This window comes from Penaeus vannamei, chromosome 37 (assembly GCF_042767895.1).
Source record: "Penaeus vannamei isolate JL-2024 chromosome 37, ASM4276789v1, whole genome shotgun sequence".
In the NCBI taxonomy this organism is placed as follows: domain Eukaryota; kingdom Metazoa; phylum Arthropoda; class Malacostraca; order Decapoda; family Penaeidae; genus Penaeus; species Penaeus vannamei.
Window position 1 is genome coordinate 13,809,921 of NC_091585.1, and position 12,500 is coordinate 13,822,420.

Genomic DNA, 12,500 nt, shown 5'->3' on the forward strand with positions numbered 1-12,500 from the left:
ATGGCGGAAGAGGAACACCTGTCGCCTTTCCACACCGAGAAAATCGTCCAATTTCAGGTGATTCCCGGGCGAGTCTAGATCCGCCAGGTTGTGGGACACTTTCAGAATTTAATATTGTATGCATGAATAGGACCAAAAATGTGTTCTGTCCTTGCTAAATGCATTCTCGAGCATTATCTTCGGTAATCTGTCTCCCCAAGTGACAGTTGTATGACAGATGTAAATGCTGGCGTTACGGGCATTTCTTTTGGCTGGAACATTTTTTTGATTTGAATACATAATGAAGAGGGTTTGGAGAGGATGCCTGTGTGAGGGATTTTTGAAGTAGAAAGTTGGTGGTGGTAGGAGAGGCATTCTCTAACCTGCGTGGTGCATTGCCGACGGTGATGCAATTTGTTTCTGCAATAGGAAAATTTTTAGTTGTCCCTAAGGGAGTAGTCTAAGTTACATTTCTTCAATTCCTCAGGCAGATTTAACTGAATAAGAGTTTGCCAGCATAAATCACCTTAATATCATATTCTTTGAAATAAGTCTTCTTGAACCACAACTAGCAAATAGAGAGATTTATTATCGGAATTTTTTGTGTTGTTCATAAGATTCATACTTTTACCACTTGGTAAAGAACATTTTTGGAGTTTTGGAATCTCTGGGGAACATTTCTCCACCTCTTTGTAGCAGCCAAAAGATTGTTACTCAGACCCAGGTAACTTAAATTACCTATTATCTAGCCTGACCTCAGTCTTGTTTTGTGTAACTTAACATCATCTAAGTAGTATAAACTAGTATTAAAAGATAAATGTTTGAGATAAGGTTATTGGTTATTTATAGCAAGATGTAGATATAAAGAGAAATGAACAACTCCTCCTTATAGTGCGTAAGAAATAGAGACAGCAGCAACATAGTTCAAGTTGTAGTAGCCTAATATTCATCCCTAAATGACAAATATATCCCCTGCATAGCACTGCTCAGAGTCTAAGTCGCTCATGTTCTTAACCCACTAATGCCGGTATATTTTGAAGCCGGAAATAAAAGGTTCTGGGCGTCTATTAAAATTGACACATGGGGCTGGCTCAGACTTTGCCCGCACGCTGGCCGCGGCCCGCTGCTGAGTCGGAGCGCAAAACTCGATACAGCATCACACTGGCAGGACGCCTGGCAATTTTTTTTTTTTCCGTGTGTCTCATATGTGGGCCATCCATCGTAAGTGGGTTAACCTTGCCAGGAAAAACAAAACACTGACCGCTTAGCTCATTACTGCGATATCCCAAGTAGTTCATATATTACTACATGCTCTCAGAATTATGTTTTGCGAATAATCAGTATCTGCTGTTACATGTTTATGCTTCTAAAGTCTTTTATTAATGTTTTTATACTTCAATTATATGTTTTAAGATATATTTATATAGTTCTTTAGAATGAACTGTGAATTGTGTATTTCAGACTTTTAGTAGCCACCCATGAGGTTTGACAGCTCACCAGCCATTCTGTGACAGAAGGCAGATGAGAAATGTTGCGTTTCCAGTGTTGCATTGATTCTGGGTTATTCTTATGACTATTTAGTGGCAACAAAGAAGAAATAGCCTTTAGTAAACATCCTAGTTTGATATCTGAGCCCATCAAGAGCCCCAAATACTGAAAAAAGTGATTAAAAACAAAGCAATCGAGACAGTAGAAAGAAGCAAATGAAAGTTTGACGTTTCCAAACATAAAGGTATCTCAAAAGAATGTTTCCTGGGGGGTCCATCAACCCTCCACTTGGGTAATCAGGCAAGTCTAGTCACGGCAACTTAGATAGTTAGATTAGGTTGGTTTATTGGCCAGTACGTTTTTTGGGGGGTTTGGAACAAGTGAATTCCTGTAGATTTAGCCAAAAAACATTGAGATTTGCATCATTCTAGAGTCTAAACCATATTTATTTTTTGTATTGAAGCTGTTGTGTTTGACCACATATTTAATTCAGCAGTATGTTATAATTCTGACCAGGAATATATAATTTGTCGTTGCCAATTTGGGAACGGTGGCTCATTGAACCTTCTGTATTAAGGGTGATTATACGGCTTTTTGCTATATGCTGCTTCGTTAACCCAATGCCGATGGGAAAATGTTGTGTTCACTTTAGTATTGTTTTCTTAAATGTTTGTATACATAGATGGCTCTGCCAGTGCTTAGCGACAAAGGAATCAATTTGAAGATCTTATGACTTCACCTTTCCTTGAAATAGCAGGAAAACGTTTTTTTTTACCAATGCTATCAATATTGACATTATTATTTTTGTTATAAACATAATTATTATATTGCTATTAACATTACTAACAACAATATTAAATACTAGAAAATATTTTCGAAAATCAAGGAAAAGGGTAGCCAGGTAAGACAATTACTTCTTGTAACTGGCTCATGGTGACTTAGTGCTTGTGGAGCTATCTATATATATAAAAATGATTAGTAAATTAAACACATAGTGCGCATGGCATGTTCGCACATGCTATCCCCGGCGGCATGTGGTTAAGTTATATTTTGTATGAGTGAGGGTTAGCACGGCACACGAGTAAATAGAAAACATTCTGTGGGGGGTAACTTAGATATATTATTAATGATACCCTAATACAGAGTTCAAAACTAATTAGAACTTTATAAGAAATATATATATAGCAGAAACCTTTGGAAATTTTTATGAAATTGATAAGACTAAATGAGAAATTGGAAATATAGACTGACCTTCATATATTGTTATTCCTTGAAGCAACTTTTTAAGAAGTCAGATATCACAGCTGATCAATGATACCTTCCTAATTGATATCACTTGTTATTTTGAAATGGTTGCTTCTGGAAAAATAAGTGTACGTGAGAATATTCAGTTTAGCTTATTTTTTGACATTTTAACTCATTCTTTAAACTCTTTCTCTTAGGGGTTTAGGGACTTGGAATGAATCCTTACTGAATCAATTACCCAGTATACAATAGTTTGTAAATTAATTTTCACTGATAGCAGAACATAGTGCAAATTGTAGAAAAATAAATTGTGCGAAGTTATTATAGAAGGGTGATATTGAGTGCAATTTAATGGTAAAAAAATCATAGATGTTACCAACAGTTTTCTGGTTATACTGTGCCATAGAGAAAAATGCATTTGATTGCGTTTTAGAATTAGTGTACTTGTTTATAGCAAAGTATGATGAATATAGAGAACTTACAAAATAAGTTTGCACATTTCTGAAGAATATAAATGTGGTAGTTACATGCACCATTAAATTTTAAGTAGACATATCATGCATTTATGGTAATGAAATGTCTATATGGAAAATGATTTTGTAAATATTGTCATTATTACTGACTATCATTAACTGTATACTCCATACATAGGTATTCTGTAACTTTGTTTTTTAATGTTCAGATTCAGACTTTGCATCAATAGAGAAGATTGATGTTTATAAAGAAAACATAAAGCAACAATGATAGGTAATTAAAATATTTAGAAAAAGTAAAGGTAAGGCCACAATCACCCATCTATCAGTGTTTGCCTATGTCCAGCAATGCAGTGGCCTTCATGCTTCAAACTCTAGTGATGGCAAACTTCTGGAGTATATATTGTGGCAAGATAGAACTCTTTGATTGCTCAGAGAATTAACCGCCAATGTTCTGGATGACATGACCAAGTCGTCATGAAATAATTGGGCTAAATGGTGATTCAAGTGAACATGCCATCATGGGAAAATCTGGCAGTGGGCTGGGGTGATGCAAATTTACTGTTGTGAGCATTTCGGCTGAAGGCTGGGGTGATAGAAGAGACTCGCCATGAGTGCAGAAAGCTCTTAGAAGGTGATTAGAATCATATGCTGTTTGGAAAGAGGCTTTTGGATTATTGTCATCAGTGAATGAGTGTGGAATTGAGTGTGTATGACGTATGTGCTTAGAAAGATTATTTTATGTCTTGTACATTATATGACATACTGAATAAACTCAACACATTAATGATATATGCAGGAAGTCACTGGAACAGAGGACTTGGGAGAAGCCCGGTCACAGTTGGAGAACCATGGATGGGACCTAGAGGCAGCCGTCCAGACACACCTTGCTCTGGGGGACAACCGCGCACCAACACCTCCCATTCCAGCACAGGTAGGTTTTATGGCCGTATGCTTAAAGAAAATTGTCTTGGTTTGTATCATGCTGTCATTTCATATATTACCCAACTCTGCCACTACCTTGTACTGCATATGGTCCCAATTTCCTTATGCTAAAGTCTTCACGATTGTAGGAAGTCATAACGTAATTTTAGACTGTCAGTTTCAAAAATACAATATTCTTATCCTCTAGCATTATTTTGGTATACCATTTGATTTTTTACGGTATTATTCCTTAGTAGAGGATTTGTCCTTCAAAGAGTGGATTCCACAATTTCTTTAACCATACGACCGTTAATGAGAAGATAGGGCCTCTGTTGCAGTAAGGCGGAAGGTCTTCCATTTAGAGTTGAATCATTTGGGTAATGGCCAGTAGAGAAAAACAACAATGTATCTATGTATAGATCACTTGGCATGTTCCAGGTTTTTGTAATTATGTTACAGAATTTCTTTTCACAAATGTTGTTGGAAACAATGAGGATCACTCACCAACTTGTCTCACAGAATGGCAGAAATGACCACAACGGTTGGCAAAACCTGGCTGGAGTGGGCGGAGGAGGAGGGAGTGGAGATGGGGGAGGGGGCGGGGCCAATCACCATGATGAGGATGACACAGATACTGAGGATGGAGCGGACAGTGGAGAGAGAGAGAGCACCTCTGGCAGCCTCTTACCTGCGTGGCCTCGGGGGAGTATCTTCAGCTGGGGCTATTATCTCCTCACGCTGCCCTTCCGCATCACGCTCTCCTCCCTCTCCTCCCTTTTCCTCTTCGTCTACAGGATTGTCTACCCATATCCTCGCAGATGTGAGTATCTTGAAGTGTGTAAATGAATTAGAAAGTAAATAATTGAATATGTGTGTGTGTGTGTGTGTGTGTGTGTGTGTGTGTGTGTGTGTGTGTGTGTGTGTGTGTGTGTGTGTGTGTGTGTATGTATGTATGTATGTATGTATGTGTGTGTGTTTGTTGGAATGGGGATGTATGTAAGTATTTGCATATGGATATGTGTGTTTATCTGTGTATGTAAACTTGCATGTATGTACATATATCATTATACATATTGTTTGCTTCTGTAACCAACTTCACTGATGACCTCACCCATGCCCTGCAGTAACTGACCCCCTGGGGGACGTGCTGCAGTTCATTGGACAGTATGAGGCAGAGTACGGGCAGCAGCACCCTGCCTTCTTCCAGGGCTCATACTCACAGGCTCTCAGCCATGCCAAGTCGGAGCTCAAGTTCCTCTTGGTCTACCTGCACTGTGCTGATCACCAAGACACGCCGGCCTTCTGTAGGTTAGTCTAGAGAGCTCTTGGCTTCCTGTAGTTTTGGATGTGCATTCTATTTACTAGGATTTGGTGTTTATTATGAAGGGTATCACTCTGGGTTTGCCTGGTTTGCACACTGACCCCAAGGCCAGTGCTGGATTTGTATAAAATTACTATTGAAAAATTAAATAATTTTTCACTCACTTTATTTCTTTTCATACAAATTATTGGTTATATAGAAATATTCTCCAATCATGTCCTATGTTACTATTGATCCTCCCCTCCCCACAGAACGACCCTCTCAGACCCAGCTCTGGTGGAGTACGTCAACAACACCATGGTGTTCTGGGGCTGCTCTGTCACCACAGCAGAGGGCTATCGAGTATCGCAGGCCCTGAGAGAGAATGCATATCCATTCCTAGCCCTAATTGTGCTACGGGACAACCGCATGACAGTGGTTGGCCGATTGGAGGGACCCTGCACACCCACAAAGCTGACTGAGCAACTGCAGCTGATTGTTAGGGACAACGAGGCCTATTTGGTGGTGGCCAGAGCAGAGAGGTAAGTGGATCTGTTCTGTTTGTATGGAAAGGTCACTTGTGAAGTTGCAGAAGTTGGAAAGGTGAAATATTACTCACAGGACGGGGTGAAGTGTGTTGTTAATTTAGCATAGACTATTGATGGACGCTGACAGCAAGAAGTGCAAGTCTATTGTGTGATATTTTATTTTAGTTTACATGTGATTTTTTTCTCTCTAAATTTTCTTATGCTTCTCAGACTCATGAGGTTGAATTTTTATTGGTCATCTTGCTCCTTTGAATGTGAATTGTACTGTTGGATTAGCAATGCATTTTTGATACTGTAATGGTATATTAAATTACCATTGTGAAATAATATCAGAATTTGTAGTCATTAAATATCTGGAATTTAATAGCATATCAAACTTACAACACACTTTGCTGCATATTAGAATAAGAATGGTATTCTTGTAGATAGTTTATTTTAGCCAAAGACTTCAAATGAATCTTGATGCATTGGTTTCAAAGGACCATTACATGAGTGAAAATGAGTCCCAAATTATTTCAAGGCTAAATAGATGCAAAAGGTGTCATTTGCATACACAAAGAAGTTGTGTTTATTAGCCTTTTCATGATCAGTGATTTGTCCACAGGCAGGAGAGAGAGCTGACGGCAGCACTGAGGCTCCAGCAGGATGAGGACTACCAGGAGAGTCTCCGTGCTGATCAGGAGAAGGAAAGAAAGAGGCAGCAAGAGAGGGAGGAGATAGAGCGGAAGGAGATGGAAGAAAGAGAGAGAGAAGAGGAGCAGAGGAGAGAGAAGGACAATATTAGAAGACTGAAGATTGAGAGTGTGGACAAGATACCACAGGTTTGTTTGTTGTGCTCACTTTACTTTTTTTTTCTCTTATTTTTTAGCATATGTTTTGTGATTCACTTCTGGGCCTTTTTTCATGCTTTTGATTTTGAATGGTTATCTAGCAGATCATGTTGTCAGTCTGTTAAGAAAAGAAAATAGAAAGGAATACAAACATTTAAAAACAGAGCAAAAGTAGTTCATCCAGATGCAGTAATAGCAGAGCAGACTTTCATGAATTTATATTTCTCTCATAGAATGTGTATGAAATATTATAGTGAATACACAAAAGGTCATTCCCCTGACCTAGCATTGGTAAATTTGATGACAGAATTAACTGCAATATAAAAAATTAGCTTATGACCGTGTTGGCATGCTTTGGAAGTTTCCCCCATGTGCGCCTAACTAGCTCGGTGCTTCAAGCCACAATCTCAGGCACCTAGTGAGAGTTTGAGCATTTTCTTTTGCTTCCCTTCACTTAAATGCCAGCATCCAATGGTGACACCGAACAAATGATGTCACTACTATTGGAGAAAGAGGAGCTCCCTCTGATGAGCCAACATCACAGCATACGTCATTAAACTTTACTGTCCAGGGGACTCTGTCAGCCACTCCTATTGCATGATTTCTTGCCTTCTGCAATCAAAGGCTTGAGGGGACCATCTGCCAAAGAAATGGGCTTGAATTATATTATTGTTATTGTGAAAGATATCAATTTTTAAAGTTTTAGCTAACTCCCATAAGCATGCTAAGCCTCCCTGGGAATTTGTAAGATGCTTTGATCCCGACAATTTGACCCTCAGATTTTTTTTGCTTTGATATCCTTGTTATCTTACTATATTCAGTGGATGTATTATAATAATTTGTGGTATATATATATTTTTAGATGACTTATTCTTAGACCAGTTTATTCCAGTTGAATGGATATATATGTATACATTTTTTTAGAAATATATGTTGGATTTATCTTTCAGTTTTTGATAACTTTCAGCCATTGACAAACTCAACTAAGCATATCAAGTTCCTATGAGTTTGTTTCAAAATTGGTTAAAGTATTATACTTTTGTAGTATTAGAAGTATTTGAAGTTACTGGTACATGATTAGAACATATGTCAAAGTGAAAAGGGTTTAGATGTTTTATTTTTTTAATTTTTATTATTCTTTTTTCAATAAATCAGCCTATATGTATGAAATAAGGAAGGGTGTTGCTAGAATGAGTCGCAAATCCCCTTATCCCCTTAACTTCCAACCAAGGATTGTTGGGTACAATTGGCTGAAGTTGATGGCTGGTCAGCTATCAATGAACCATCTCCAGAGACCCTGTATTGTAGTAACATCTTATCCTACTGCACCAGTCAATTATGTATACTCATTTTCATTTAAATGTTGTGTAACTTTTTAAAGAGAACATACAAGTCACTGCAGTTAAGGTGCTAGTGCTTCATTCCTTTTTTTCCCACTGTGTATGAGAATATTAGCCAAAAAAGAGTATTTGAAATTTGCAAAAGTGCAAAACTTTGGAATGTCATTTATTGTACATAGATATGAAAAGGGGTAACATGGTGCACTAGCTATTGCTTTTTTCAAGAAAAGGAGGCATGCCTGATGTCCTAGAGTCAGGTAAGGCTTAAGGGAATTCCAAATATGAGAGATTTATACTTTTTTTTATTTCAAGATTGTACCCCAGAGAAGTTACTTACCTTCAATTTGAGAAAATGCTGTCTTCTGATAGCACTTCTAAGCTCAGACTGATCCACATCAGCCACAAATCATCCAAAGTCAATCATCATCTAAAAACCATTCCATATTATTAGCACTTGAAGTGCGTCATCCATATGATCCAAACTCATCCAAATCATCTACAACTCGCTCAATGATCCATAACTCATCAAGTCTACAACTTATCCACATCATCTACAACTCATCCACATGATCCATAACTCATTCACAACTACTGCCACACCAACATTACTTTCACCCCCAGGAGCCAGAGGAAGGTGCTGAGGGCACGGTGCACATTGTGGTGAAGCTCCCTCATGGGGCAAGGCTGGAGAGACGCTTCCTCAAGACGGACAGCCTGGAGGCCCTCTACTACTACATCTTCTGCCATCCAGACTCCCCAGATAGGTATGGGCTCTGAGTATCAAAGAATTTTTGGGAGGGGGAGTTTTTTTTTTGTTAGAGAATTTTTTGTTTGTTTTCAGTTTGTTTAATTTGTTTGCAGATAAGAGCTCATTGAAGGTGTATTTTTAAATTTGTTTTTGATTGCTTATTTCTTCTTACTCTTCACTGGATGGTGTGGGAGAATGGAAGGGTTCAGTTTCTTTTTAATGTCAGATTGATGTGGAAGTATTTGTATGCTGATTTATTTGTTTGTAGGTGGAAGCTAATGCATGAAGGATATTTTTTATGTTTTCATGGTTCATGTGTTCTGCATTGTTGAAGTAAGTTTTTGTTATTTTTTTTGTTTTCTTTTGTTGTACTTTTTAATTTTCTTGTGAAGTAACTAAGGAGACAACTTTCTGAAAAAGTGCTTTTATTAATGATATGGAATTAGAATACTGATATTGCCATTGTAAAATGATATAGGGCAGTTCTTACCTTCTTTGATAAATCTGTCTTTAGTTTTCATGTTGTGTTTTAGTCTTCAGTTTTAGTTCATAGTTTTTGATTGTTAGTATTTAAGGTTGAACTTGAATCTCTATTTTTGGTTATTAGTTTTTAGTTTTGATGTTTGATTTTCATCTTTAGTTTTGGTATTTAGTTCTCAGGTTTTAATTTTAGTCTTCAGTTTTTAGTTGTGTACATATATTTGTCGTTTTCCCTTCAGGCTTCTGTGGGGCTACAGTATTATGTATGATTTTACATCCACAGAAGTCAGCTGCCAATAATTTTTATTCAGCTTTTTACTCTCAGAATTGTTTGCTGTTTATTTTTGCCACTCTTGTATATCCACTGAAGTGGTTAACTAGTAATTTTTATTACCGTTGTTTGTTTTTTTATTAATTAACTGATTTAATTTTTGAAGTAATTCAAAGATGATTTTACTCACTTTTTGCTTTCCCAAAATTGTCCTCACACTTTTACTTCAACTGAGCTGATTTACCAGTTTTAATATTTTCTTTTGTTTAGTTTATTGATGAAATAATAGATTAATTTTTGAAAGGTACCCAAAGATAATCTTACTCACTTTTTACTTTCTCAGAAATCATTCACCAGCTTCATTATTATCATAAAAAAATTAAATAATTGATTAATTTTTAGAAATATACAAAGATGATTTTACTCAGTTTTTGCTTTCTCAGAAATCACCCACCAATGTCACTCACTTCTGCAATCTCTCCCACAGGTTCCAGGTGACCACCAACTTCCCCAGACAGGTGGTGCCTTGTGAACCCTCGGAGGCCAACCCCAACCCTCCTACCTTCGAAGAGTTTCGTCTACCCCCAAGGAGCATGCTTTTTGTATCCGACTTAGATGCCTGAGGAGGCTGTAGAGTCAGGTGGACAGTGGGGAGTGGGGTGGGGGGGGGAAGATTGCAATGATTTTTTTATTTTTTTAATTATTATTTTTATTTTTTTTATGAGTTGCCAGTGAAGGATTAATGGATTTGCATAAGAGAAGAAATAGACCAAATAACCATAATTATTGTGAATGGTTTGAGTTTGCTGCAGTGAAGTGCACAATTTGTTCTTGTTTACCCCCCACCCCCTCTTACCCCTTCCATCCTCCCCTCCCTCCATCTCCCTGCTTCCGTCCACTAATGTTGGTGCAGGCAGGTTGGATGGCGGGACTTTGGGGGGATAGTGCCATGTGATGTTATGACGGGAAGCATGCGAAGTACCGTTGTATACAGGGGGTTTATTGGTCATCATTGCCTTAATTCCATGTTTCTGCATGGAAGTGATAAATACATAGGCAGTAATCAGGTAGATTTAATTCCAAATCAAAAAGGGAAATTAACAAAGCCGCAAAGAGAAAAGGAAAGTAGAGAAGACTGTTTCTGTGACGGGGAACACTGCTATAGAGAATTCCCAGTGTCTGAAAGTCTTTGTTTAGAATTAACAGTAACCTTTTTTTTAGTGATAGTATTGATAGGTGTTTGTTTTTTGGGGGGTGCAAAGTGTGTACTCTGTGTATGGCTGGAGGGTGTACGTAAATTTTGTAAGTTTATTGTACGGTTTACTTATGGTATGGGCTTAATGACAAAAATGTAACTAATTAGGGCATTTATTTAATGACAACGAGAAAAGTAGGCAGTCATTATCCTAGCCAGAATTTTATAATTTACAGTTGGAAAATTGTATCTAGTGCTGTATATGAGAGATTGAAGGAGAGGGAAAGGGAGACAAACATTCACAAACACGCCCTCAGGAACACAAACATACTAATTTTCTTGTATTCATTAAGATTAAACTCTCTTCTGTTCTTTTCTTTCTCCTTTTACACCCTTCCTCCCTCTCTCCCTCAGTTTCCAGCAGAGACTTACAGGCTATGACAAGATATAAAGATTGAGACAATGTTGCTAATACTTCCAGTGGACATTTTTAGAATTTGTGGCTGAGAAGGAAACTTTGTGCTGAAACTGTCTTCAGTCCCATGTATGTGTGTGGGTTTGTATGTGTACTCAAGGTCTGAATTCCTGTGAGGATAAACTAGAAATGGCTAGTTTCTAATATGGTTGGTGTCTTCTTATATGTATATTTATTATAAATGACATCTTTCTTATTTATATGAGCACATTGCTGTGGGTGATTTTGTTTTTGTGTATCTATAGCTTTAGAAATGTGTCTGGAGACTAAGTCAGTGTTAAGTATTGTGGGAAAGATAAACAATAGCTGATCAGGGTGTTCTAAGAGTAGAGGTGGATAATGGTGCTGTATTTAGTTAGATTGTATTTGAAAAAAGAACAACAAAACGTGAGAAAATGGCAATTGAAAATGAATTGAGGTGTGAAGTTTTTGTTTATTTTATATTTATATTGATATATATATTTTTTGAACTTGTGAAATAGCCATTGCTTTAGCAAGAAAAAAGGAAAAAAAAGCAGAGTTCAAATTAATGGGAACAGCAACTCATAAGCAGAGAGGAAGCCATTGTAGGCTGCCGCTTGCTGTTCAATAGAAAGAATGAAATGCCACACCAACTTTGACATATCTTGGTGGATGGACCTCCTCCCTATGTTTGAATTCCTACCCCCTACCCACTCCCCATTTCTCCCCTTATCCTTCTTCTTCTTCTTCTTCTTCTCCTCCTCCTCCTCCTCTTCCTCCTCCTCCTCCTCCTCTGCCCCCTCCTCCTCCTCCTCTCCCTCCTCCTCTTCCCCCTTCTCCTCTTCCTCCTCCTCCTCTTCCTCCTCTTCCTCCTCTTCCTCCTATTCCTCCTCTTCCTCCTCCCCCTCCTCCTCCTCCTCCTTCCCCTCCTCCTCCTACTCCCCCTCCTCCTCCTACTCCCCCTCCTCCTCCTACTCCCCCTCCTCCTCCTACTCCCCCTCCTCCTCCTACTCCCCCTCCTCCTCCTACTAACCCTCCTCCTCCTACTAACCCTCCTCCTCCTACTAACCCTCCTCCTCCTACTAACCCTCCTCCTCCTACTCTCCCTCCTTCCTCCTCCTACTCTCCCTCCTTCTTCCTCTTACTCTCCCTCCTTCCTCCTCCTACTCTCACTCCTTCCTCCTCCTACTCTCCCTCCTTCCTCCTACTCCCCCTCCTCCTCCTACTCCCCCTCCTCCTCCTA

General features: G+C 38.5%; 1 protein-coding gene across 1 annotated transcript in view; it reads left to right on the forward strand.

Moving 5' to 3' along the window:
* Positions 1–11,198, forward strand: part of Faf2 (Fas-associated factor 2) — an 11,313-nt gene extending 115 nt beyond the window's left edge. The window contains exons 1-8 of the mRNA XM_027364905.2: positions 1–57; positions 3,985–4,119; positions 4,629–4,929; positions 5,234–5,417; positions 5,682–5,951; positions 6,562–6,778; positions 8,749–8,891; positions 10,114–11,198. The exon at positions 1–57 is cut by the window's left edge and continues 115 nt beyond it. Of these exons, the coding sequence (XP_027220706.2) occupies positions 1–57; positions 3,985–4,119; positions 4,629–4,929; positions 5,234–5,417; positions 5,682–5,951; positions 6,562–6,778; positions 8,749–8,891; positions 10,114–10,249 (1,443 nt within the window). The 3' untranslated portion in view covers positions 10,250–11,198. The remainder of the gene's footprint in view (positions 58–3,984; positions 4,120–4,628; positions 4,930–5,233; positions 5,418–5,681; positions 5,952–6,561; positions 6,779–8,748; positions 8,892–10,113) is intronic.
* The last annotated feature ends 1,302 nt before the right edge of the window (positions 11,199–12,500 follow it).